The sequence below is a fragment of the Scomber japonicus genome, chromosome 15 (assembly GCF_027409825.1).
Source record: "Scomber japonicus isolate fScoJap1 chromosome 15, fScoJap1.pri, whole genome shotgun sequence".
Classification (NCBI taxonomy): Eukaryota; Metazoa; Chordata; class Actinopteri; order Scombriformes; family Scombridae; genus Scomber; species Scomber japonicus.
This window is the reverse complement of record NC_070592.1, coordinates 17,085,530-17,112,120: the sequence shown is the minus strand read 5'-3', so window position 1 is coordinate 17,112,120 and position 26,591 is coordinate 17,085,530. Positions and strand designations below refer to the sequence as shown.

Sequence of the window (26,591 nt, the reverse complement as noted above, 5' to 3'; positions counted from 1 at the left end):
TTCTGCCTTAGTGTTTCGTTGATAGGCCCTCACAGCAACAGAACTTTAAGATCAGTTGAGTCTGTGTTTCTTCTGTCAAGGACTCAGTCTTGTTTATATAGTCTGTAAATCATACTGAACAGCAACAGAACATCAGGAGGTTCAGACGAGTCCAGGTTTCTTCTGTCAATAACTACAGAAGAAAACTATAAATCATAACTAGCAGCAACAGAAATTCAGGAGGATCAGGTGATTGGAGGCTTATCTGATTCTTACTTTTACTGGAGTAAAGAGTTGAATCAGTACGTCTGCTTTTACTAGAGACTTTTTTACATGTATCTGTAGTACTGCATACTACACAGGCACAAGAACAAGCTTGCACTTTTTAATCATAGTGCGTTGTGTTAATTGATCGGCTGTGTTGTGTTTTACCAGCGCACAGCACGCGAACACACACTGTGCATGTTTAATGAGAGTAAACTGTATGTTTTTGCGCAACGTATGTGTCGGAGGCAACCGTGCTTGAGTACACTTGGGTTTGAGTTAATGTGAGTGCGGGCCAGCGGGGGACAGAGGAGGGGGACATTCGTGCTTCAGCACGGTACGGAACAACTGGCCCCAGTGTGAGTGCGCCCTTAGTCAATTAGTCATGCATCTCCAGGAAACATATTCATGAAAAGATCACCTGTATCTGTTATTATTGTGCTCTCCTGTCCAATATACTGTACATTCAAGCCATTGTTCTGTTGAGGGCCCTCTCAGAGATGGACATGATATTTTAGAAACTAATGCATATGACTTTAATAGCCAATCAGACAGGGTCAGGAAGTTTAAATACATTCTGAAAGGTGTGCCACAACTTGTGCCATGTATATTCACGAGTTACCCTAAATATCAGTTTCCCACCCATTAACAGCAACATTAATGTCATAATTAGAACTGGGAAATACTGCTATTCTGATACCTGAAAAGTTACTGAAAAAGCTAACATATATGTCATTAAGTCAGTTATTCAAATTAATAAACACAAATGTAATAGATATAGTGCTACATTGTCAATGCACATCATTTTTGATGCTCCCATACAACAATCTTAATTTGATAAATTATATTAATGCTCTCATGTTGTAAACACAGGCATCTTCCTGACTACTACCTACAACTTACATGACTGATCTGTTTTTTGTTATCTTGGGAGTGTGATCTATTTATGAAAATGGCTCACTTTTAACGTTTTTCAAAATGGACCTTATCTTATAAATACGGCAAAGAATCAGTGTGTATAATATCTTTTCTGTTAGGATCTGTTCTGTGGACAGTATGTGACAGGATGAGAGAAACAGGTTGTCTGTCATGGGAAATCAAGGAGTCATGGGAAAGAGAATAGCAGACGTGCATTTAAAGTCCAGTTATTCTGTTACAATATCACTGATTATAAGTCCCTCTGTAAGTACTGATGGATTTTATGGGTGGTGGTTGAATTTTGGAGTTGAGGTTCTAATACATCTCTTCAAAGTAAAAGCAGTGCACATGGCACTTCTTCTTTCGACTGTTCCCGTTATGGGTCACCACAATGGATCATCCGTTTCCATCTCTTCCTCTGCGTCTCCCTCTGTTGCACCAACCACCTGCATGTATTCCCTCACCATATCCATAAACCTTCTCTTTGGCCTTATTCTTTTCAGCTCCATCTTTAGTTTTATGTCCATACCATGCCAATCTAGCCTCTCTCACTTTGTCTCCATACCGTCCAACCTGAGCTAATATACTATATATAATCTAAAATACTAATCCTATCCATCCTTGTCACTTGCAATGGAAATCTTAGCATCTGCAACTTTTCGTTAGTGCCACTGCCTCCAAACCATACAACATAGCTGATCTCACTACCTGCTTGAAAACCTTTCCTTTCACTCTTGCTGGTACTCTTTTTAAAAAACTCATTCACCATCCACCTACGTCTACCACTTCATCCTCACAATTCCACTGTCCTCCTTCTCATTCAGGCACATTTATTCCATCTTGCTCTTGCTGACTTTCATTCCTCTTCACTCAAGTGCATGCCTTCACTCCATCTCTCCAGGTTCTCTTCAATCTACCCTCACTACAGATCACAATTACATCAGTGATCGTCATAGTCCATGGAGACTCCACCACCACTCATACATATTCCTCTGCCACTCCTAAATTACTCATACAATACCATACCTTTTCTCTCTTTCCCATAACATTATGCTGTGGGTGAGGGACTCCACTGCCTAAACATCTCCATGCTTCCATAGCTATGACATCTGGACCATGAGCCTTTCCACTCTTCATCCTCTTCATTTCCTCACTTCATCCTTGCTAGTCCACTACACTCCCTGTTTCACCATCCCACCATCACCCAACCTGTTCTGTCTTTCATTTTCTTCACTCATTAACCCCTCAAAGCACTCCTCCCACCATCCTAACATATTCTCCTCGTTAGTCAACACATTTCCATCTCTATTTGTCACCACCCTATCCTTCCCAGCTCAGTCCCTCTGTCTTGCTAATTGGTACAAATCTGTTTCTTCTTCCTTAGTGTCCAACCTCTCATACAAATTACCATACACCTTTTCCTTTGCCTTCATCATCTCTGCCTTAGTCACCTTGTCTTCCTTCCTCTGCTCAGATGACTTCCTAGGTACCTTCTTTGCTGTCTCTGTCCTTCCGCATAAGAAATAGTCCCCTTGTGTGTACCTTCCTCTACTTTTATGTCACCTTGTGCTCCTCCCTATTCTTGAAATACATATTCACCACAGTCATTTCCCTCCTTTTCACAAAATTCAATCCACGTTTTTTCTCCTTGACACCATAACTACCCATCACCTTGTCATCACCTCTGTTGCTTTCACCAACATGCCCTAGTCACCACTCTCCCCTCCTTGGGAACTTTCTCCACCACTTCATCCACCTCACTTCAGAAATCTTCTTTCTCTAACATCTCACACCCAACATGTGGGGCACATGTGCTGACAACATCTCTCATCAACACCTTCAATTTCCAGCTTCATACTTAGTAATAGTACTCTGTCTGATTCTCTTCACCTCCAAAACATTCTTGACATACTATTCCTTCAGTATTACTCTTACCCCATTTCTTCTCCCATCCACACCATGGTAGAACATTTTGAACCCACCTCTGATGCTCCTGGCCTTACTCTCCTTCCACCTGGTCTCCTCCTCTCAGTATATTTATCTTTCATCTCTCCATCACATCAGCCAGCTTTCTCCCTTCACCAGTCGTAGTGCCAACATTCAAAATTCGGACTATCATCTCCACACTTCTACCCTGCCTCCTCTGATGCTTCCTTTGCACATGCCTTCCTATTCTCCTTTTCCTTCCCCCAAAAGGTCCTATAGGTTTTATGTCGGATGCCCTTCTTGATGCAACCCTCCCCAATTATCTAGGCTTTGGACCAGTACTAAAAAAGCATTGGCTTGTGCACCCCTAGTGGCTGGTTTCACATATCCTACGTCTATGTGACCCTCAGTAAAAAAAAAAAAAAGTGAGGTCCAAAGCGTGAAAAGAGAAGGAATAGCCAACAATATGGAAAAATGAAAAATCTGTGTATGTACTTAGCAGTCATACTTTAGGTTTCACTTATACAGCCTTCATCAGCATCGACTGATTTTCCACTTCTTACTGTCTGGATGTTCACTCTACTAGGGGAACATCTGGCACATGTGTGTACAGTATCTATATGTTGCATTAGCTAATGGGGTAGACAGGAGTGGGTGGGAAGTTCTGAAAAACAGCAGACGCAGATATACACTGGATTCCTCCTGAACCTCTTTCATTTCTTGGAACAACTTCAACTTTATAATTACACCCGTGACAACTTAAATCCATCTTTTAACACTGGTCCAACACCTCATGTGATCTTTCTCTTTTAGAGTATATATCTAGATTAATCCACAAGGACATGGATGTTAATGTTGGCTTGGTAAGATTGGTAACAGTATCCAAATCTGTTACCAATCGTGGATACAGCTGCTGTACTGAAAGAACATCAGTCTCAAGTCTCCGAGGCAGGTATTAACATATTTATTACACCGTAAAGAGAACAACAATACCAGAATTATACTGCAAAGTTTCACAGACTGACAGACCATAGTTTACAGCCCAAAAAAGAATTAAAAATAAAGAAATAAAAGTAATAAAATCAACAAGAAACCACAGTTCTGACATAGTAGACTGGAAAGCTCTCTAGAGGACACTGACTCTAAGCGATGGAAAGACCGCCCAGTGTCAGCCTACCACTAACCTGTGGTTTTCATGTCTCAATTAAGTATTGCACAACAACTTCAAATCATTTGAGCTCTTTTTTTCACAATAAATTTTCTCAAAAGAACGCAAAAAACCCTCCCACCCCCAAAGATCAACTCACTCCCCCAAATTAATGCTACGACCTTTGCTATTCACTGTTGGCCCCACATACCTCCCCAATGTTTCTTGATAAGTAGGAAATTTAAATAACATTTCCCCCTATTGTGAAAAACAGGCATGCCTAAATTCATAGCCTTGAGTGTTTTATTGTAGCTTTTTACAAGCTTTGCCTTTTGTATTTCCCCCCTTTTGAATTTATCCCAACTGACAAGTCGACAAGCACTTTAGCATGTCTTCACAACAGAGAAGAGAAGACAAGAAAAAGGTTGAGTAGGAGCAGGGGAGAAAAAAGAGCAAGAGAGAAACAACATTTCTTATCTGTGACCTTAGCTTGTATTGTCGAAATAGGAATCGACAACACTTTAAAATGAGCACAATTTTTAAAATCTGTTCAAACAATTCAAACTCTTGATGTACTCTAGAAACGCCACAGGCATAAAGGAACATAACAAAACTTTTTTTCAGTTTTTTTCTCATTTCTATTCATTTATGTTTCATTTATTTATGAGGTCTGCATTGTTACCAAGTAGTGATATGGTTTTGCAGCTGTATGAGCTTCGACTTTGGATTTTTTATTTTCCTGTTCTCTTGTGCCCATTTGGTTTCGACTAGACCAGTATCAGCGCCGTGACTGATGCTCTTATCGTGCTGTAAGAGGTAGAGTGAGACTTGTTTGCCACCGAGGAATTTGTAGCAAAACACACATAGAGGAGGGAAGAAAGAAAAAAATAGAGCTTCTCAAAGAATTATTGAGCGATAATGTTTGTCTTAGTATTTTTTCTCTTTTTTTAACCCAGGCTTGCCCTGATAATGATGAACACACACATTATTTGTTGTATACTTTCAAATACACTAAAAACAGCTTGGCTGTTTCTTCACAGCTTCTGAGGAGTTGCTTGTCGGGTGTCAGACACCTTTTTGGATTGTTTAACCCTATAGAGTCAAGAATGCAGGTGTGTTTTTTGTTTAGACAAGAGGGATGAGGAAGTACAGAGGGAGCAAACTGCCCAGAACCTTTATGGGCCTCCACTTGTTCCTTGAGGTCAGAATTTGTAACGCGCTTCTGTGTAGCACCAAGGTGTTTGGGTGTTTGGGGTGAAGAGCCTTTGTGTGCGTCAGGGTAAGTGCTCTCTTACTGCGAATGAGAGGTTTGTTTGATTTACATTGAAGGTTTACAACAAAGCTGCAACTGATTATCTGTCCCAAACTTTTAAAGAAATGACATACATATAAATAAATATAAAAATGCAAAATGGCATTGGTGTGAAAGCCCAGTCTGACATTCACCTCTTCAAGAATCAAAAACTTAATTGCTTAAAGCTGAAATGGGCACTTAATCTGACATTTGTGTAACGGGAAAATGCGCAAACAAGAATAAAATATTTTAAAATAGCTCAAAAATGTCTTTGAAAATGATTACAGAAGTTATCAGGGTTCATGTCTCATTGGTTATTATTGCTCCAGTTCAAATGCAACACTGCTGTGAAATGTTTATATTGAATTCACACCTTCTTATTTCACAATGCAAGATGAGTGCCACTGGTTTTGCTCTTTCCAGAACAGATTAAAATAAACAACTTTTATGACATTTAAGTTGGTTTGTTCCTTGAATGCGTGAACACAACCACAGAAATAAATAACCAAATGTTTGTGAGAACAAACCTCTTTTGAAAATCGTTTAAATCAGGATTTTGGTCCTTGGTGTCAGTCTTTGGCTGTTTTTGGTGTTTTTTTTTTGTTTATCTCTTGTGTTAATACTGTATGTTACCTGGTGCTTTGCAGTGTTAAAGCTGTCAATTGTAGTCTACACCTCTGCATTTGGAAAGTTAGTTTGTTAGAATATTTTCTTTTTTTTAGTTTTTTTTGGTTGTTTTTTGTTTTTTCTAAAAAATAACAAATATTTAACAAACGTTCAGTAATGTGCATGCACTGTCTGCAACTATTAAAAAAAATGTTATGGCCGTTTTTGCTAGCATGTTGAAAAGAAAAAAAAGTATGTGGGTTTGGTGATTTTACATTTTTCCAACCCCCCCACCCCAAAAAATGTAAAAGATAATGCTATCACTAGATACAAAATGGTTGATGAATTATGGCTCTATACTGACAACACAAGTATGCTGAAAAGAAGCATGCTGAAATAACGTCTGTGACAGTGCAAATACATTTATGTATGTCCCTTGTACAAAACATTTAGGTTAGCATTCCGCGCAACATGCTAGTTCTCAGAAAAGATCTGGGTCGGACTCAAGTAGCAGCTCTGAGATATAGCTTGTGTCTTTTCTTGAGGACGAAGGGAAGTAAAACTTATAGAACTACAGGTGATCTACCACTTACACACAGAATAGAAAAGCAGCTTGGAAAAATGATAACACTTCTTTTTTTTATCTCTTTTTGCACCAGCTAGAGAGAGAGAGAGATAGAGAGAGAGAGAGAGAGAGAGAGAGAGAGAGAGAAGAAGGAGAGAGAGAGAGGGAACGAGTTATGAAGGACTTAGAGTTGTGACTGGTCGAAGTACTATGCATTGTCACAATTGTCCAACACATACAATAAATAACCATTGGTGACATCACAGGACAGAAGTCTTTAACACCATGACATCTACAGAAAAAGAATAAGAACATGAAGAAAGATGAAAATGTTTTTCAGAGTTGAGACAGGATGGGAACATCTGGGGCACAGAATGAGCTTCCTACTGAGTGCTCCATACTGTAGAGTTCAGCTCTGACTGGCCCAGCGGCTGCTGTCCTGGTGATTTCACAGTCTCACCAGCGGGATGATGACTTCACTTCCTGTTTGATAGCTTCTGTGACCCACCAAGCATGCATGTGCGAATAGTAGCCAGTACATCTTCCACATGTGCAGTGGGCAAAGTTTTGTATTTTGTCCAAGAATTCTTCCTTTTACATCCTTCAGGGAGATGGATTTATATTTCCCAGCCCACTGACCTGGATATTATTACAAGTGAGAGGGAAATAACATTGGTTGAACAGCTGGCTCTGCTTGCAATCTGCTGCACATCTGCCCATTTCATGGCAGTCGGTCTGTGGGCCAGAGATTCAGTCCTTACCGCTCCCCTCTCCAGGCAGAAACTTGTTTATCTATCCATCCGTCAGTATCTCATATAGGGTATTTAAATCTGATATCTTTCTTTACAAAGAATATCGATGACGTCAGTCTTTCTGTTAGCTAGTTATATTCCCTTGGTATGCTGTTTGGTAAAATGTTTTCTCGAGGTTGACTAGTCTCATGTTCAAGGTACAGGAAGGAAATAAACATTAATTCAGGGATGGGAAATAAAAACATTTTAAAAAGGGGAGGTCAGATATACTTGTCTCGAGTTCACGGCTATCTCTGCTCAGTCTCTTTATATTTACAAGAAAAAATAGGATAAGCTACAATGACAACAACATTAACACTAACGGGCACAACGACAAACAGACAACAAATATAGCAAGTGTAACGATAAAAGGATGTCAATATTTAAATTCATTCATTCAAAACAAAGAATATCTTTGTGTTTCTTTAAAGTCATGGCAAGTCAATATGACCTGATTATGGACCTCCTCCTCCTTTTTCTATGACTACGCTGCAAGATAGACAGAAGCATTGCCATCTCTTTCTGTTAGCCACGTTAGCTTAGTATCTTTGCAAGGCAATGTAGACAGTCATGCTGTGTGTGGGATTGAGGGCTGGCTGTTACGCCCCGGAGGCCTTCGCCCTCATCCTCCGTGTTAGTCCCCTAGCGTGGTGTGCCATCCAGCGCAGAGGAGGATGGGGTGCTTGGGGTGGATGAGCGAGGGGTAGCAGCAGGCGGGGTAGCAGCCGGACTACCAGTCCCACTGCTCGGGGTGCAGGCGGAGGAGCTGATGGGAGCAGGGGTCTCTGACCCTGGGACGCCTCCCTGCTGCTGGTTGGCCTGCTGCTGCTGCTGGGCCTGAAGGGTCTGACCACAGACATGGTGGTGCTTCTCCCAGTCCTTATGCTGGCAAAAGGAGCCGCAGTAGCGTGCCGTATTACAGCCGCTGCATGTCTCACTGGCCTTGCGACCACAGTTCCAGCAGCTCTGACAGACAGAAAGAGATAAAGTTAAATTAATAACAAAGTTAAATAACGCAGCAGCAGGATTCACAATCAGATTGACAATTTGCCAGTTTAGCTGATGAACTTCTGATAATTGTTAAACTGTTTAAACCTTTTATTTTATGTCTATTGACACAAAAGATAATCATGTATTTGATGACTGCATTAAACAGAGAACTAATGTATCGAAAACAGCATGTTGATTAGCGACAGATATCAGTGCACCAGTCTGCACACTAACTGAACAAGCCTTTGCTTTTATAACTCTTAAGCTGAAAAGAGACAGATCAAGAACCCATCTTTCATTACACTCTGGGCTTCTTATATATCTTGGAAACCGCAGGGAGAGCATGTCAGGGAGGCTGCATATCTACAGGAAACAGGAGAACAAGGTTACAAACAGCTTTTGAAAGTTCTCCTCTGGGGTGTTTTTCTCTCATAAACATCACCCCTGCAATTAATGTCAGATGTGAGCCATATTTCCCTTTCACTTAACTGATTAAACACCAAGGTCTCCAATGGTGATTAGCAAATGGAAGCTCCTTCCCTTTATTCCACTCAGCTGAATTGGTAACATGTTTCTAAACATGGTGGCTACTATGTCGGAAAAGTAGAGGAAAAAGGAAAGCAAGGCTATTAGATACTTGATTGAACTGGCTTTGCTTTATTTTGCTCTCCCTCTCACTATCTCCTGACTGTAATGTAACTTCTACTTACGGGACCACATTCTTTGAAAGAGAAGATCTTATCATCCTTCTAATTTGGTAATCACTAGAACAGCTGGCGCCAAGAGTAACAACAAAGAAAGGAAACAATATCTTCACTACCATACAATATGAGGACGTGTGTTTCTATTCTCCTACCTCGCTGGAGTCCTCCTGTTGGTTGATTATGGAGAGCGCGTCCTCAGCTGCCTGCCGCTTAGCCTCAGCTACTGTACGCTCCATCTTGGCCCGTTCACTGCTGATCATCTCGTGAGCTTTACGCTCTGCTTCTGACACAGCTTTCTGCAGCTCTGACATGGCCTGTCGCTTCACCTCATTTACTGCCTCTTCTGGAAAGAGTGTGGAGACAGAGGAAGTCAAGCCTCCCGTACCTGCAATATAGTTCGCAATATGTTATCCTGGCTTTTGGGGGTTATTTTCATAAACAATACTGGTACATTCCTTCATGTTTTCACTTTTTACTATATAGAGAAAATTTAGTATGGATTCTAGTAGACATCTTTCTGTTTAATACAATGGGAAAGATGTCTCAGAAAACCCCCTATTATTTTTAAACTACCATATCATACGCAGTTGTCATTCTAAACACTTTAAACTTTTATTGTCTGAAAGAAAAACAAAATTAATAAATAAATTCATGTGACAAGATTTATTTTCACAAGCTAAGAAAACATTATTTCTAGTTCTGGAGATAATGAGAATTATTTCACATGGCAAAGAAAACAGACACATCAAATCAAAATGTTGTAAAGATAGCATTCTTGGTACATTAACACAAGACTTTAACACATGACAAGTTGCTTTCATTAAGTTATTCAAGTGTTCAGGAAGAAAGATGTATCAGCCCATCATATCTGTGAAACCCATTCTTTTGATAGTGACTGTGGCATGTTTAATTAGTAAGATCCTCTAATGGGTCAATGTGTGATGTTTTTATTTTACAAAGTTGAAATGATCTTATTTGAAGATGAGCAAACTAAATATCTATTTTCCTTTTCATTTAAAAAAATATCTTCGAGACAACTGTGTGAGCCAATTAATCCCAGGTAATCACTCAGAAAATGTGCTTTTGAAATTTGTTATTTTACACTTGTTTTGTGGAATGAATAACCTTGCCATGCGGGTGTTAAGCAGTGGAATTCCAACCGAACGTCAAAGCAAAAGGAGGGTTTTTTGTTTGCTCCCATCAAGCCTGTAACTTGACTAATTGTGTATGCAAATCAGGCAATTTATATTTAAATTATGCATTTCCATTGTGATCCCAGAGGCCCACGCGGTGAGGGGGAAGTGGGAAACTGGTAGGACACCGTGCAAGGTGCTTGAATATTTATCACCAACTGTAAACATTTTGCCCATTTCAAACAGATGTATTCACCGCCGCACTCCATTGTGTTAAAAATCCTATTTTGCAATCCTCCCTGGGTCACATTTAAATCAGTCTCTCCTCAGCCAGAATATATGCGACTGAAGTGAAAAGGATAATGGATATATGGAGAAGAATGCATAATAGCTGGCACTATGCATCCTACAGACAAAAGATAAATACATCTTTATGTTTGGAAAATATGCTTCATTTTATTTCACTTCCCTTGTACACATTACACTTATATTATAAATGTAAAATTGTGTTTTCAATGTCAGACAGAATTTGTGCATTCCTAAAGACAGAGACATACACTCTCTGTTGTAATTGAGCTAAATTTTTAAACCAGGGTGGTTTTGTCTTTAACCTACTGTGCTGTTGAAGTCATGGAAATCGCCCTGGTGCCATGTGATACATGCCTTGTGCATGGAATTGTGATTACACACCAAATGTCTCAGATGGAAGATCGATCAAAGCTGGTGCGGGGAGGAGAATACTGGAGAGCAGGCAGTGTCCCAATGGTGATACTCAATTCAATTTAAATGCATATTACTTGTTCTGAGTATCTCACACATCATGCTTGGTCAAGCAAGGGGACCATTTCTTTTCTCCGAGGGGTTTAAAAAGCAGATATAGCTACTGTATTACTGACGGTGAATACAAAGTGGATTCCTCAAGCACTGAACCCTCAATGGAAAATTCTTTTGGTTTTCAGGGCAGCGATAATGGTGATTATAGTTGTGCTCATGAGTTTAAAGAATTTTGTGTGTGTATACTAAAAAAATATAACGGCAGCTAATAAAAACTGTTAAAGCAGCAAATTAGTTTCAATACTTGATCTTAACTGGTTCTATGACAATTTTACCACAGTTTTGTCAAATGGAATAGCTGCAATGTCAGTCACTAAGGGGATTGTAAAAGAGCCGAAAGCAAAGATATCAAATGTTGCTACTGTACTTTTAACAGCAGAACCACTGAAGCAGCTGTAAAAGCTACTTATGTCCCTTACTTGACTGGTGCAATCAAATCATTTTACGATCTGACATCATATTTGGAGTGTGCACAGTGTTGTGCTGACACTCTTATTTTTTAAAACTTCCTGCTGTATCAAATATGACACATTAATTCAAGTCTAAAAAAAATAGGGATGCAGACAGTAGGCTACACTGGAATAAGAGGGAGAATGTGGTTTAAATGAGTGATTCTCATCCACTCTCAGTCATGAGTCATCTGGGTGAAAAAGACGTCTTAAAAAACTCTGGAGAGATCATGAGAATGTATGCGCTTGTGTGTGGGTGTGTGTGTGAAGATGGCAGGCATGCAGGTGCTGCTCACCAGCTTTCTTCCAGATCTCTTCTGGGACGTAGCCAGACACAGGCCGGTGCAGCAACTCCCTGTGAATTTCTGGGGAAACGCAAAGACAAAGCTTTAACAGTCAGATAAATGTCAACATGTTGTATAAGCTGTTGGTTTCTCTGATGATTCTTCAAAATGGTTCAGGAAAATAAAGTAAAACATTCCATTTAATTGGCACTGATGCAATAAATAAGTGATTTAACATGGCTTAGGTTTCCAAATGTACAACAGGTCACCAGTATAATTATAATAACATATGTTTATTTCTACATGATATGTAGATAGAGGCAAAGAATTAACCCCTTGGGGAGTCCAATTTCAATAACTGCCCTTTTAAACTTTTTAGACCTTTTTAGACACTGTGAAATACCATCACTTTCATTGTATTGATTCATTGTAGGGTTGAAAAATTACAGATTGCATTTGCAATTTGCAAAAATGTAATGTGAATAGAATTAAGAAAGTAGTTGGAAATAATATTTCAAACAATGGTCGACAGATGCTCAATATAAAATCACCAAGAAAGACTAAAAGTAGTGGATATCACAATTGTCTTGGAAGGGCTTGAAATGAAAGTGTTTACTAAGTTTGACAAAGCTGAAAAATTACAGGATCACGACCTTTTAGCAGTCTTGTACACACACAGAGTGTCTCTAAAATTTAACCCTGAACAACCTGTACAAACAATTCCAGTCTGCCCCCTCCATAGCACTGAGTCTACACTAATCAAAATCAGTAACGACCTCCTCCTGGCAGCCGACTCTGGTTTATTCACTATAGTCATCCTCTTTGATCGAAGTGCAGCCTTCGACACTATCTTTCACAGTATCCAGACTCATCTCCATCAGTATCTCACACACACTCCTTGGCAGGGCTTTCAGCCACTCTGCCCCCGACTCTGGAACTCACTTCCTCCAGACATCAGGAACCTGGACTCTCTTCCTCTCTTCAAATCGAGGCTAAAAACCCACTTATTTAGAATTGCATACCTTACTTAACTTGAACTGCACTACCTCACTTTATTCTATTTTGTTTCTTATAGTTTTGTTTATTTATTGATAGGCACCTTTAGATCATATGTATTATATATAATATGCATTATACCCTACCTGGTGTTGCATTGTCCTGTGCTGCGGGACTCTGTTGCCTTGACTGCCCACTAGCAGCACCTTTTTTCAGCTCTTCAGCGTCACTGTATCGTCGGATCCAATAGTTGAGCTCCTCGCGATCAGCCTCCTGGCACCGCCGCAGTACCGTCAGCGAGCGCCTTGTCTTCTCCACCATGTCCATGATACAGTTCAGCAGCTGAAGGAGACAGGGAGCGTACAAGGCGCTGAGTTTACACATAGACATTGATAGATTGATAAATTAAAATCAGCAAGGGTGTAGTAGTGGAGGGAGGGGATGGACTTTCATAATCAAACACATAGAAATTTTGATCAGGTATGTCAAGTCGCACCTATCGTGGACGATGCTAGTGCCTCTGACTTCATCATTTCAATCAAACATATATTTGTATTCACATTACATGATTTTGAGGGAGTTTTTGATCTTCACTGCATACCAAATTCAATTAGGTGAAATAGCAAATCACAAATCTGACACTAGATTAGGAGTGTATGTTTGAAGGGACAAATAAAGCCAATTTTATTTTAGTAATAGTTAATTCCTTAAAATGTCATCTCTACTCATTCATCTAGATGAACAAAACAGAGGCTAAGTACACACACACACACACACACACAATTGATGTAGTATTTACATTGTATTTTCAGGCGAATGTGCAAGCTGCTGATTAATTTCACACATTTTTAGGTCTACAAAAAAAAAAGTATACCGAGATGAATAAAACTTTGTTGTAAGATTTATTTTTAGTACAATAAATAATTTAGATATTACAATTTAATATGACTAAAATTAAAATCCATCTAATCTCTGTTATTTACTGACAGAACTGTAGGGTATAGTAATATAAAAATGTTATTACTTTTCTTACATGGTCAAGGTGCTTCCACTCCTCAGCCCACTCTCTGTCTGTCAGCCTGTGGTCAATCACTTCTTCCTGCCTGGTCCCCGCATGCATGCCTAGTGAAAGAAAGAGGGAGTGGAAGAAAGAAAAACAGATACACAAGATAGATAGACAGAGAGATAGAAAGATAAACAAAGGGCAAGTCAGTATGACAAAAAGGATCAATGTAATATTACTCCATCACTCCCTTACGCTCCCATCATCTATCCTTCATGTGGTCTTTGTTTGACACTCTATCTACATCCTTTCCTTTCTCCTCCTCAGTCCCCCTCCCTTTTCTTTGCGCTCTCCCATTCTGAGGGCAGGACTCAAATGACTGAGCTTCTGGTCCAATACACATCCATCACATGGCGAGACATGGTAAATGTCTCTCCTATTTTTAGAACAGAGCAAAGTCGTCATTATACAGCTTCATCACAGCTTAGTCCTGAGGTCTCAACTTTGGTTTGTGCTCTCTGGGGCAGCAGGATGGTTGGATGTGCTCTGAAAGACTGTCTGTCAACTTGCTGTACCAACAAGCATCCACCACGCTGAAGTTGACACTGTTTGATGATCATTATTATTAAAATTACTGATCTTAGCGGTATATAAAGAGCTGAGAAGCCTGAGAAGTGATGTAAAAATGATGTAACTTTTGTAACTGTTTACTTTTCGTATGAAATCCTCTTGATGTTTCTCTTGGTACTACTACAGAGTAAAAGCTCTGACAGTACGCCATTTAGTGGAATTGGTTTGTGTGTCAGTATCCAAATGTATGCACACACCCATGCCCATATATATCCCCTGTGTCCTCACCAATGGGTCTGGGCCTCTCACGGATCTCCCGATGATTGGAGGCAGGGTGTCTGTAGGTGTCCCGGTAGTGATGGGCGATGGCCATATCATCCAGCCTGTAGTGCTGTGGAGGGAGTGGGCCCGGGTGAGACAGGCCGTTGGGTTGGTAGGAGAGCCCATTGGACGGGCTGAAGCGCTGTGCGGGACTTATGGTGCAGGGCCGCTTACTGGGGTGAACATCTGGGTGCAGGGCACCATCTCGCTCGAAGCCGTTCTCTTTGGTTCTGGTGGAGACAGAGAGTTTTGAGTTATGAGTTCATTGTCACTACATCTAACACTGTATGTTTATACGTTCTTCTTCCAATGAGGTTTTCATTTGTTTTTAATGGAAATGACCTCTTTTGCAAGGATCCCAAATGACAATACATTATGAAAGGTGAACTATTTCACACTTCCTGCATTTTTATTTTGGTGAGTTCAGGCCACTCATCTAAATTTGTTTTGTTTTGCAGTGTTTTTACCAGACTGGGCCACGTTCTTGTTACCTTAACAGCTCAGCAGCTAACAAAAGGCCTGGTGAGTCACGAGTGGATCAGGAAAAGAGGACAAGGAAATAAGTGAAGGTGAAAGGAGAGAGGACACATGCTAGAATCACTTTGATGGCAATGTCAAAGTTCATTTTTTGGAAGTCTTAACTTGAATATATCATCACAACAACAGTTCTCCCCTTTCATGTGGTAAATGCTTGAGTTGACCTGCTAATAGACAAAGGAACTGAAAGGCTGTTTTTTCTGGGAATCATCTTGAAATTCTTTCATTGTAAAAATATCCATGCACACATACAGTATAGCTTGAGCATGCATGTTCACACAAATTACTGACACACACACACAGTGCTCACACAAGTAGCTTCCAGGGGATCATGTGGATTTTTGTTAGCCTGCTTCTGAAGATTAATGTAACCAGGTGTGTCTGTGTGTGTGCATGCTTGCACATGTGTGTCTCTGTGTGTGTGTTCTCAGCTTTGTCAGTTCACAGTTAAATCTTGCCAATCTCCCCCTTCTTCAGTTTCCTCTCTCTATCTCTGTCTCTGTCTCTCTCTCACCCCCTCCTCCCCATCTCTCTTTCCGATGAACAGATTGAACTTCTTAATGAGCTGTTTTTATGGGCTCCTAATGCTCATCCACAGCTCTCCATATGCTCTTTCCCTCCATCCGTCCGTCTCTCCCTGCCTCCCTCGACTCATCCATCTATTCTTGCCCCCCCGCCCCAAAACACACTCTTACCTCCCCAGCCTTCCTGCTGCAACAATGTTTATATCTACAGGCACTGGAGTGCACACATGCACACATGTTCACAGTCACCTATACAATGCACTGATGTGTGCACACATTCTGTAATTTACCAACTGTAGATACATATATGGCCAATTTGTATCCACATTCCAGCCTATGCCCTCACATTTTCATACATTTTTATTCACATATAGATGCAAACATAAATACTGAATGATTTGAACGTTGTCTGGAGACCTGCTCTGCCATTAGAAACACACACACGCTATTTTAACATTTTAGAAACTGAGTCCACATCCTCTCTTTGTTAATGTGATAACAACGTAGCTGCGCAGCATCTCATGATGAAGAACATTTGTATACAAACACTGTAATTTCTCAAAGAGTGGATGGCAACTCTTTATTTTTTTCCCTCTTAACTGAGAAAAGAAGCAGGTCTTTATTTGAGACTGGCTGTTAAGTGAGGCCAATATATTATTTATAATTTATTTTGCTTTATAAGTCAATTTGATTGAGGCTTTTTACATTTTTAGTAAAAAGCCTCTCTATTTCCTTGTTTTTGTGTTTTGTTCCCCCTTTCTGATTTATCACATTTCTTCTTCTTTTCCACAGTAAAAATCAGGGGTCAACTTGCATTTCTTTGGAAAACTGTACTAATCAATTAGTGAGAGAGAATACATTTTAAGCAAGGGAAACAGTTTTGAGTTTTGAATATGATGTGTTGCATGTTGTTGTTGTTGCATGTAACAAAAATATGCTGAATGATGCTATATTTGCCATGCAAGCCATTATAGTGACGGTATTGGTAATTTTGCACCTCTGGCTATTATTTGAATATTGGCTTTCATAAGAGAATTTGCGGGATCACTACCACTACTTTTGTACTGTGATATTCCTGGTCTGGCTCCTGCAAACCCTGGGATTAATCTGGACCAACTGATAGCATATTGTTGTTTGTGATTAAGGATTCCCATTCAAATTCCAATATTCTAACATAGGGCCCCAATAAGTGGAAATACAGAGCAGAGGTAAGCAGAAACAAGAGGTGCTTAGCCAGCCGTATAGGTGCCTCATCTGTATGTGTTATCACCCCATCTCCCTAGACACACGCACATGCACACACACACACACCCACACACAGACACGCACGCACGCACGCATGCACACACACACACACACACACACAGGGAGAGACATGCAGAGGTGCACATTCATGAACCATCCTCACGCTTTCACACTAGACAGAGGATCGTGTACACACACACACACACACACACACATACACACATTTTCTCATTGAATACAGATTCCTACTTATTTTTTCTTTCTCTCCCCATATTCTCTCCCTCTCACTCACATTTACACACATGCACACACGCACACGCACACGCACACACACACACACACACACACACACACACACACACCTTTTCCCCTAAGCTCACTCCCCTATGCACCAGACAACCTGCAAATATGCAGGTATTACAGAAAAAGTCTGCCTATCTGATGGGGGAAAAGAGAGGTGAGATTTATTAATATTGCATTCAGCATTTTTGTCTCTCAGCAAATATAGAAAGTACATTTTCCACCCTCCTTTGCCTGTATTAAAAATTTCAGACCCCCAGGAATTACTCTTTATTTCAAAAGACCACATTGTACTTAAAGAACAGGCATAGACTTACAACAAAGCTCAAATACAAATGTTCACAAACCTTTTTCCATTAAGTAAAAAATCTTGTGAATATCTACTCCTGTTCTACCATTTAAAATGTATTTTATTGGGCTGGGAATCAGCCACAGTCTTAAACCTGCGTACGCGCTTGCTGTCGGCCTGGATGGGTTTCATTCTTGTTTCTGTTTCTGCTGAATTGGGCTAAGACTGTTGGAAAGTGGTCTACAGCCTTTTTACCTCACTGTGTGTTCATGGACAGCACGTCTCAGTACTTGTCCATTAGAGCAGGGAACATTGAGTCATTACCGAAGTCTGTGACAACAAATGGATGTAATGATTTGGCTGGCTGTGGTGGGGAGAGTTGTGCTGATGCAGAGAGAGAGAGAGAGAGAGAGAGGCGCACACACACTCGGGGTCATACTGTGTATTACTTACACACCTAATCAAGCATAGAAGTAAATGATAACCCACATATCAAAAACATACACAGCAGAAATACTCATACACATTCACCAACACTTTTCTTTAAGGCACAGCTGTCTTCCTTCTTATTTTCTATTTTCAGGATGTGTATGTGTATGTGTTTGTGTGTGTGTGTGTGTGTGTGTGTGTGTGTGTGTGTGTATGTGTGTGTGCATATGTGTGTGTGTGTGTGTGTGTGTGTGTAGCCAGGTCAATTTTTCATATTGGGTTCTCTCCTCAGTTCTGGCCCATTAAGAGCAAGAGCCAGGAGCTGAGATGTCCAGTGGAGCACATCACAAGATCTGGTGGCGCACTTCCCCCATACATATATTAACACATCATACTATTGCCTTACATTGGCTCAGCTTGTGTCTGTGTAGTAATGTATGGGTTCAGTGGGATGCCGGTAGACACAAAGGGATTAATGCATGAGTTCAAATAATAGAGGAGTAAAAAGCATCAGCTGCTTTAATGTTTGGAGCTGGTAGTTGCATAAGGTCAACATTCCCGCCCCGTAATCATGTAATGATCCAATCCCAATTTTAGACTCACAAAATATCAAAATCCAAATTTTCTGATTCATATACCTGTCTGGTGTCCTTCTCTTGCCGTTTTCGTTGACATCCAGCAGGAGTTCAGAGGAGTCTACTGGGGAGGTGGTGCTGGTGTCCAGGAGCAGCTGCTCGTGCTGGGCCAGGTATTGTGCTGGGTTCTGCTTCGCCAGCCTTGCACAGTGAAGGAGCTCCCTCTGAAGGAGCGGCAGGTTGGCCTACAGATGAAAACAGTAAATGAAATATGACAAATGTGTTCTATAGAAAATACTGACATCCATTTGTTGTATCCTGGGAAGAAAAGCAAGAATATAAATATTTCATCTACCTTTTTGCCTGCAAAACCATAAGCAAGTCACTTGCTTAGTCACTCACTCCTCTTTCTAAGAGGCTTTTAGCTTTTTTGCTAATTTGGGAAACAGTAACAATAATCTGTCAGATTCTGAGCTGAGCTGTTTATATTAAAATGTGTCAAACATCTTGTAGTGGAAACTGCGAAAAATACCTAAAATTCAAAAGCAGTTGTGTCACTTCAAATGTAACCACTATAAATATCTGCATATGAATGCAGAATATGTAAGCCATGGGACAAGATTTTGGTACCAAAACCATTCTGTTTCCATTTGTAGTCCAAGTAGTATTAACCAATCAGGTTTGAGCAGACTGTGGATGTATGCAGGTAAACAGTAGTGTGCAGAGCCAGCAGAGAAAATTGCCCGAAAAGCAATCCTGGAACCCATTGGCTTTCATCTGAAAAAGATTTAGCTTTTTATTAACTGTTTATAGAGATTAGCCAAAATGTCATCTGGACTGGCTCAAGTTGCTAATTGGACTGTTAATAATGACCTGCACATAGTAGAGGAAGTGTTGGATATTCTTTATATTTTTAGGGAGTCCCCACCAGAACCATCAAAATATTTGCTATTGTCATCATCAAATCATTGTCAGACAAATTGTCAATGAGATACCACTTTAAAGGTAATCACAGTCAATTTAGGCATTTATAGAAAACATAAACAGCTACTACCCTTCAGAGAGAACAGAAAGCCTCAAACTCAAAAAATACAAATGTAATGTTATGATTAAAGTTTCTTCTTACTGCCTTAGAATTCCAAAAACATCAATTTGAGGTAACGAGAGATCCACTTTCTCTTGTGTTTGCTCATTACCACTGAACCACTGCCACTTCCTGTAACCCCAGAGTGCATTAACACCCAAAAGACTTTCTCTTTGGCATATACATTCATTTTTCAAAGAAACAGTAGCTATTTTGAATCTCTTTGACATAACAAGGGGGTCTGCTTTCTTGTGCGGAGTTACAGGGTCATGCAGGTATGAGCATCGACTTCAAAGACATCTGATGGGGTGCATTTTTAAGCAAGAAGATGAAAGTGTTGCATCAGTGAGGTTCAGAATGAGAAAGGGGTCTATTTTGGCAAGGTACATCACAGGAGCCTTTGGAGGGGCCATCTTTGTAAGTTTTTAGTGTTTTAATCTTTGTTTTGTCCTCATCTTAATCTCTGTCTAAGTCTATCGCTTTGCATTTTCTTTACTTATTGTTTCCCATTCTTACAGAATAATCTTCTTCATGTTATAGGCTTTTATTCACTCTATCCTTTTCTCCCTCCTTTCCTCCATTGGCTGTTGGATTTGCTTCTATTTCTTTGACCATTCGATCTTGTCTTTGCCAACTGCATAAAAAAATAATACTTGCAAAACACAGCTATGAGTTTTTAAGGAGTATTTATGTTTCATAATCATATGAATATCCCTCTCCAGTAACTGGCTGTAGTAAAAGAAATGCCAGGCGCTGGCCTTCACTTTACCTGCCCGAGTTAATGGTCCGTTAATAGTTTATGATCGTAATTACCCTGTGAAAAAAGAGCATTAAATAGATTGCTTTGACCCTGGTGAACTCATCTTTCATTTATTAGAGGTCATTCTAATTGCCGGAGATGTGGGATGCATTAACAAAAAGACTGAGTCAAGAAATGCAGACCACTGAAGAGACTGGATCATTTTTCATATGATAAAGTGTGGCGATTTGCTTCTGCTTCTGTGTAGTTACGGTAACCAACATCTGCACTTGCATAAAAGGAAAATTTCAAGTAGTTTTTCAGCAGCCACAGCTAAAATCCTGCAAGGATGATTTATAGTGAAAATACTGGATCTGTCATTTTGTCAAACGGTGCCAAAACAACAATTCAGAATGTGCCACGTTCAGGATATGTTGCACTTCATCAAATTTCTGTTTTTGTGTAAGCTTCCATTGGTGGAGAATCTAGGTGACTTAGTTTTTGCTTGTCTGTATTGTCCTATTTCAATTATTTCCTATCACAACTCTCTCTCTACTTAGTTAAATGTGTTTATTCTTGTGGCTTCCACTAGCAGCACTCCTGTCACTTCAGCACAACACAAGAAAAACAAAACACTTGACAGCTAAGACAAGAGCAAACCTAAAAAAAGCACACCTTTAACTTAAAAACAGAGAAACATTGTTACTTTGTTAGCCTGTTGTCTCATGTGGCGGGCGACCCGCCAACATATCACGTCACTGGCGCTGTGTGGTTTATGATTGCCTCCTTCCAGTAAAGAGTCCCAACCAATTTGTGGTTTAGTATTAAGAGAAGGGGAAAGGAGTTGAGTGGGTTTGGGTGGGGGTGGGGGGATTGAAGGGGTCGGCTTGATCTAACATTAGCGTAATGAAAAACTCTGAGCCCTGACGCGCATTGTTGCAGCTGTGCTTCTACGCACCTATAAAAGCTCCCCCACACCTCCAACAGCTCTCTGCTACCATATGGTAGCTGGCATTAAAGGCCCCGCAGTGGGTAGACACTAAAATTAGACTGGGGAGAGAGAGAGGCAGAGAAGTAGCGATCGAGGGGGAAAAAACAGTTGCATCTTTGATTCCGCAGCCATCCCAGTGATACACTAACCATCTGGCGAGGAGAGGAGAAGGGAAGGAGGCACAGGAGGATGGATGGATGAATGGAGAATGACACATAAACAGAGACAGGAAAGTGATAAAAATATGAAGGAAGATTGAATAAGAAGTTGAATGAAAATAGAGAAGGAGGTAGAAAATTTAAGAATAAAGGAGGATGTAGGTAAAAAAAAAAAGAGGGAGGACACAAAGTCCCTGTTTGTGTTGTTAACAGCCATTAATGGTGGTTCTAATGGGACCAATTTCTATTGCCCACATCCACACAGACTCTCAGTGGATAATACAGGCTTGTGAATGTCAGTTCAGACTTGCACACATCTGCAAATGTACACATGCATGTGCACACAGACAAAATAAATTGAGATGATCTCGTGTTCAGGGAGGACCAACTGTCTTGTTTTCATAAATAACATTTAGCCTCCCTCATACCTGTCACACAGCCACAAACAGAAGAGGTAGAGAGAGAAACAGAAGAGGATTGAGGTGGGAAAGAGGAAAAACAGGTTGAAAGAAACTGAGAATGTGAGTCTTTCCAGAGGTGTGTAATAGAAACAAATGAGCTTTGTGTTAAATGTTAGGCTCGTCTCTGCTCTTTCAATACAGGGCTGATATTGATCTGTGCTTCACCTAGACCCCATAACTTGATCTTAACTGCAAGTAGGCAGTACATCCCTCAATATAAACCCAAGTCCCATTTGTCATCTTTGACTACCAAAACAAATCATACCACCAGTACCACTCTCGCCTTAAGACCAAATCCCACAGACTTTTTAGAATATGTGTATATCTGATACAAACAGACCAAATGCACATAAATGGCGACTATTTCACCTGGAGCTACAATCCCTCTTCATTTTTATCTCTGAGACTAGAATAAAGAGATATACGGTTCACTATTGTGACTGAAACAGGGTGACCTGTGACAAATGGGCTGAAGCAAAGGCATCAGTGCTTAAGAGAGGGCTCCTGCCACTGGTAATGTCATGCGAATGACTGAAAATGGGAAATACTCGCCGAAGATGTGGCTTTGCGGGATGAACAATCGATGACAAAACAAGCCTGAGAGAGGCAGGAGGAGGAGGCTGAAAAGGAGCGTATGAAAGGGGACGTTGTTCATGCAGTGAGGCACAAAACCACACTTATTTGCTCCCTTCCGGCACACGTTAAGTTAGTTTCTTAAAAAAAAAAACCCTTCTTTTCAGTTGAAATATTACACAGACAGATTCTGTATAAAGTTGCTGGATAAAAAAGAGAGAACTAAAAAGAGGCAGATCAACCTCAGCACTGAAATGACTTATGCTAGGTTTAATTTTTTATAAGGGAGAAACAGATTGAGTAAGAGCAAGAGCAAGGTAAAAAAACAAGACAAAAACAAAACAGTGTCTTGTGAAACTGCAGAGAAACTGAGTAAGAAGCACGAAAGAAAGAGGCGAAGGTTAGATACAAGACAGCCATAAAGATGCAAAGATACCACACAAAAATAGGGAGAGATTATCATGAATATAAGTATGCACATCTGGATCTGGGCTTGTTAACTGTTTTCCAGATTTGGTCAGATCAGACAGACAGGCAGGCAAACCTTCTGTAGAAACTGCATATTCAAAATATCTACCTTCAGAAAGGGTATGACAAAAGGTCGCAGAGGGAAGTTGGTGGCTTCTTGGAGCTTGGAGTGAAATTCTTCGATGGTTAGTGTGGAATTCTGGAGGAGAGGGAGAGACAGAGAGAAAACACATGAATCCATGTGGAAGGCATTAAGTGATAATATTACTTTTTGGAAGCTAAGCTATATCCTGGCCTGGAGTGAATGTTTCGGGTTTTGTAATAGGAAGCATATGGTGCAGGCCACAGTGAAAGACCCACAGAAAACAAAGACACACATCTCCCTCAATTAACAAAACAAATACACATGCAGGAGTTGAGTCACATCATCAAGAAAAATACATGCTGCAAGAGGGACAAATGTGTTGAATTTTTTACAAAGTGTTCTCTTTTTGAACATGGGTGTGAATATGAGTGTTGGTGGATGTTGATACTTAAATTTGATTATTATTGGACTATTTTAATAACTAACTACCCATATATCCATTTCATTTAGAACAGTAGAAAGGTTTGAGGTAATTTTTGTTGATTTTTATACAAAGATACACAGAAATCTGCTCATTTGTTATGTTCATAGTAGCTGACAAAACTCAAGATGGGTGAATTTTTGTAGTGTATTCGCTAATTAATCACTAGTAAAATAAAACATGTTTTGAATATGATGTTGAGAAATTAAACTTCTGTTTTTGTAACTGAACTTACCACCTGAAATTACCAAAATACATTACAGTAGCATGTGGTGGATCAGACAAATATGCAGTAGACAGGAATGGGGTAATATATTTACTGTGAGTAGGTATTTGAATGTTTTCTATGGTTGCAAACAAGAGGTGTGTATGAGTGTGTTTGGAGCCATGGGAGGTCAAAAGTGGGTTATATATTTCAGTTTGTCAACCCTCTACACCCAAGCAAAGTCTAGTTTCTGTCTCTCCTTCATCTAACTTGCATTGATGACACGACAAGAGAGCAGCAACACTATTTTTAATTTTCAACATGAAGTATTCCCAAGATGCAGAGAATAGTGAAGGAGTAAAAAAGAGGGAGAACGAGGTTAGCGTGAGCATGGGAGAAGAATCTGCTATATAACAAGCAAAAATACAAACAAGAAAAAAAAAATCAAGCAAAACAGAGAACATAAAAAAAGGAGAAGATATTATTTTTCCTCCCCACACTCTCTGCGTTATTTCCCAGACCTGAATTTTGTTACATTCAGCCTTACATCTGTTCGCCCAGATTGCGTAGGGGCTGTTCTTGACAGCTAGTGAAACCTCCTGAGTCTTTCTCTGTCCCTCTCCCCGGCACACAACTAGCTAATTAACGGTGTCACTCTTTTCAATAAGGCAGGGGGAGGGACAGAGAGACAGTGAGCGAGAGAGGAAGAGGGGGGAGAGAGAAATGTGGGAGGGAGGTATGCAAGCCAAAAGGACACAGGAGAGGCATGTGCATATGCAGACGGTGAGAAAAATAAACATAGTGAAGCCGAAAAGAGGCTATGCTCTGTGTGGCTAATTAAAAAAATTCCTCCCTCCATCTCCTCCGCCTCCTCCTCCTCCTCCTCCTTGCTGCACAACATTCAATCACTATTTCTGTATTCCCCTGCTTGTTATGCTCAAATTTCCTCAGATCACAAAGACGTGTGGTAAATCTTTAGATTTGCACATGTATTTTATAGCAACTGCTCTCAATGATACAGCCTTGATATAATCATGTCAGCTAGGCTGGAAAAACACATCTGTCTTATCAAATCTTTGTTGGAAATATGTATTTTGAGGTTTGCAGGCTTGATTAGTATTTTGCAGTATTAGTAAGTGAAGAAAATACTTTTTTTTTTTTTTTTACAGTTTCCGTTTTGTTGTGTTGTGTTGCATGTTATATTGTTTAAAACTAATTTTAACATGAGTCTGGTGTTAAAGTAAGAAGTCTGATCCTTATTGCCCTCTGCCCCTACTTTTCCATGTTGTTGCATACACTATGTTGTGCATTGTTTAAATAAATGTAATAAAGTACATATAGTGGATCAGGTAAATCAAGACGGTAGTCTTCTTGTTTGAACATACTACTTCGATTCACAAGGCACTGTGTTGCACTGAAAAATGGGCTGCAAAGTACTGATGGATGTCAACTCAGGAGGCCGAGATTTGAAAATCTCTCTAAGTGTTTATTTTACTATAATGTCTAAAGGACCAGGTGGGTGAGGTTTCTGACATAAGGCAATAAAAGGCTTAAAAAATCCCCAAGGAGATTTCATAATCAGTGGTACTTCAAAGCTGTTCTTCCCTGTGACTGACAACTAACCCCAAACTATTTAAACATCCATGATTCAGTAACCCTCTACACATCTGGTACTGCAGGCATGCAGAACACATTTTTCTCAAATAACCTACTAATTGATTCACTTACTATATTGCTGCTAACTTAAGGCCTGGTGTCAACTTTCACTCTAGAAGCCCTTTGATCTAAAGCTTTCATACAGAGTAGCTACTCACCACTAGGCCCAGCACTAGTGTGCGGACCCGCTCCCCAATTTCAGGTGAGATGTCATTGCCAAACTGTTGTAGAGTTGTGAGGAAACGTTTGAGCTTGCTAAGCTGCCGGGCACCGCAGGCTGGCGGCAGCTGCTGGTTGGCCAGCGATGATGAGGAGGAGGAGCTTGGACCGTTACTGTAGCCATTGGGAGGTGACGGAGCACCGTTCAGCGCCGTAGGAGAGTGGCTACTGCCATTGGTTACTGATTAAGACAAAGACAAAGACAAAGAATACTGTTAACATACATACATATAGAAAAATACTTTATAAGCTGTTAAAAGTCATCATTTTTGATGAATATAATTTACATAGAAATACAGTGCTCTGCAAAAATATCACTGCCTTCTCTCTGTTGCTATATACAAAACACCAAAAATAACCTAAAATCCACAGTATGCCACAGTAACAATCACCAACAAAGGAAACAACATAGGTCAGCTTCATGGAAACCTAACCACTGATTTGAAATGATTTAAATCCCCTCGAAAACATTGGCAATCCTCAACATTTGTTTCCAATCATTGATATGTGTTTGATCCTTTGCGGCATTCTCCCATAAAAAACATATTTCTGCACTCTGCACCTCCTCACTTTCCCTCCCTCCCTGCAGTCTAAACAAGCAGGGACAGTGTGACCCCCTGTCGTTCCAGTGCACGGGAGCTCTGTGTGTGTGTGTGTGTGTGATGGGGGAGTTGGTGTACAAAGAGATACAAGGCAGCATAAAGCTTTTTCTCTAATGAGATTAGGTTTTGACTAGCGATCCACTCACTCCCCCTCTGGCTGCCGTCCAAAGCCGCCACTGTAAAGAGAGGAGAGAGA

The 26,591-nt window shown here is 40.3% G+C and overlaps 1 protein-coding gene across 1 annotated transcript in view; it reads right to left on the bottom strand.

The window, feature by feature from the left end:
- Positions 1-8,132: 8,132 nt before the first annotated feature.
- runx1t1 (RUNX1 partner transcriptional co-repressor 1) overlaps positions 8,133-26,591 on the bottom strand; it is a 52,764-nt gene continuing 34,305 nt past the window's right edge. The window contains exons 3-11 of the mRNA XM_053334011.1: positions 25,733-25,974; positions 23,257-23,346; positions 18,737-18,918; positions 14,742-15,004; positions 13,914-14,002; positions 13,027-13,222; positions 11,897-11,965; positions 9,337-9,527; positions 8,133-8,456 (exon numbers count right to left, since the gene is read on the bottom strand). Of these exons, the coding sequence (XP_053189986.1) occupies positions 8,133-8,456; positions 9,337-9,527; positions 11,897-11,965; positions 13,027-13,222; positions 13,914-14,002; positions 14,742-15,004; positions 18,737-18,918; positions 23,257-23,346; positions 25,733-25,974 (1,646 nt within the window). The remainder of the gene's footprint in view (positions 8,457-9,336; positions 9,528-11,896; positions 11,966-13,026; positions 13,223-13,913; positions 14,003-14,741; positions 15,005-18,736; positions 18,919-23,256; positions 23,347-25,732; positions 25,975-26,591) is intronic.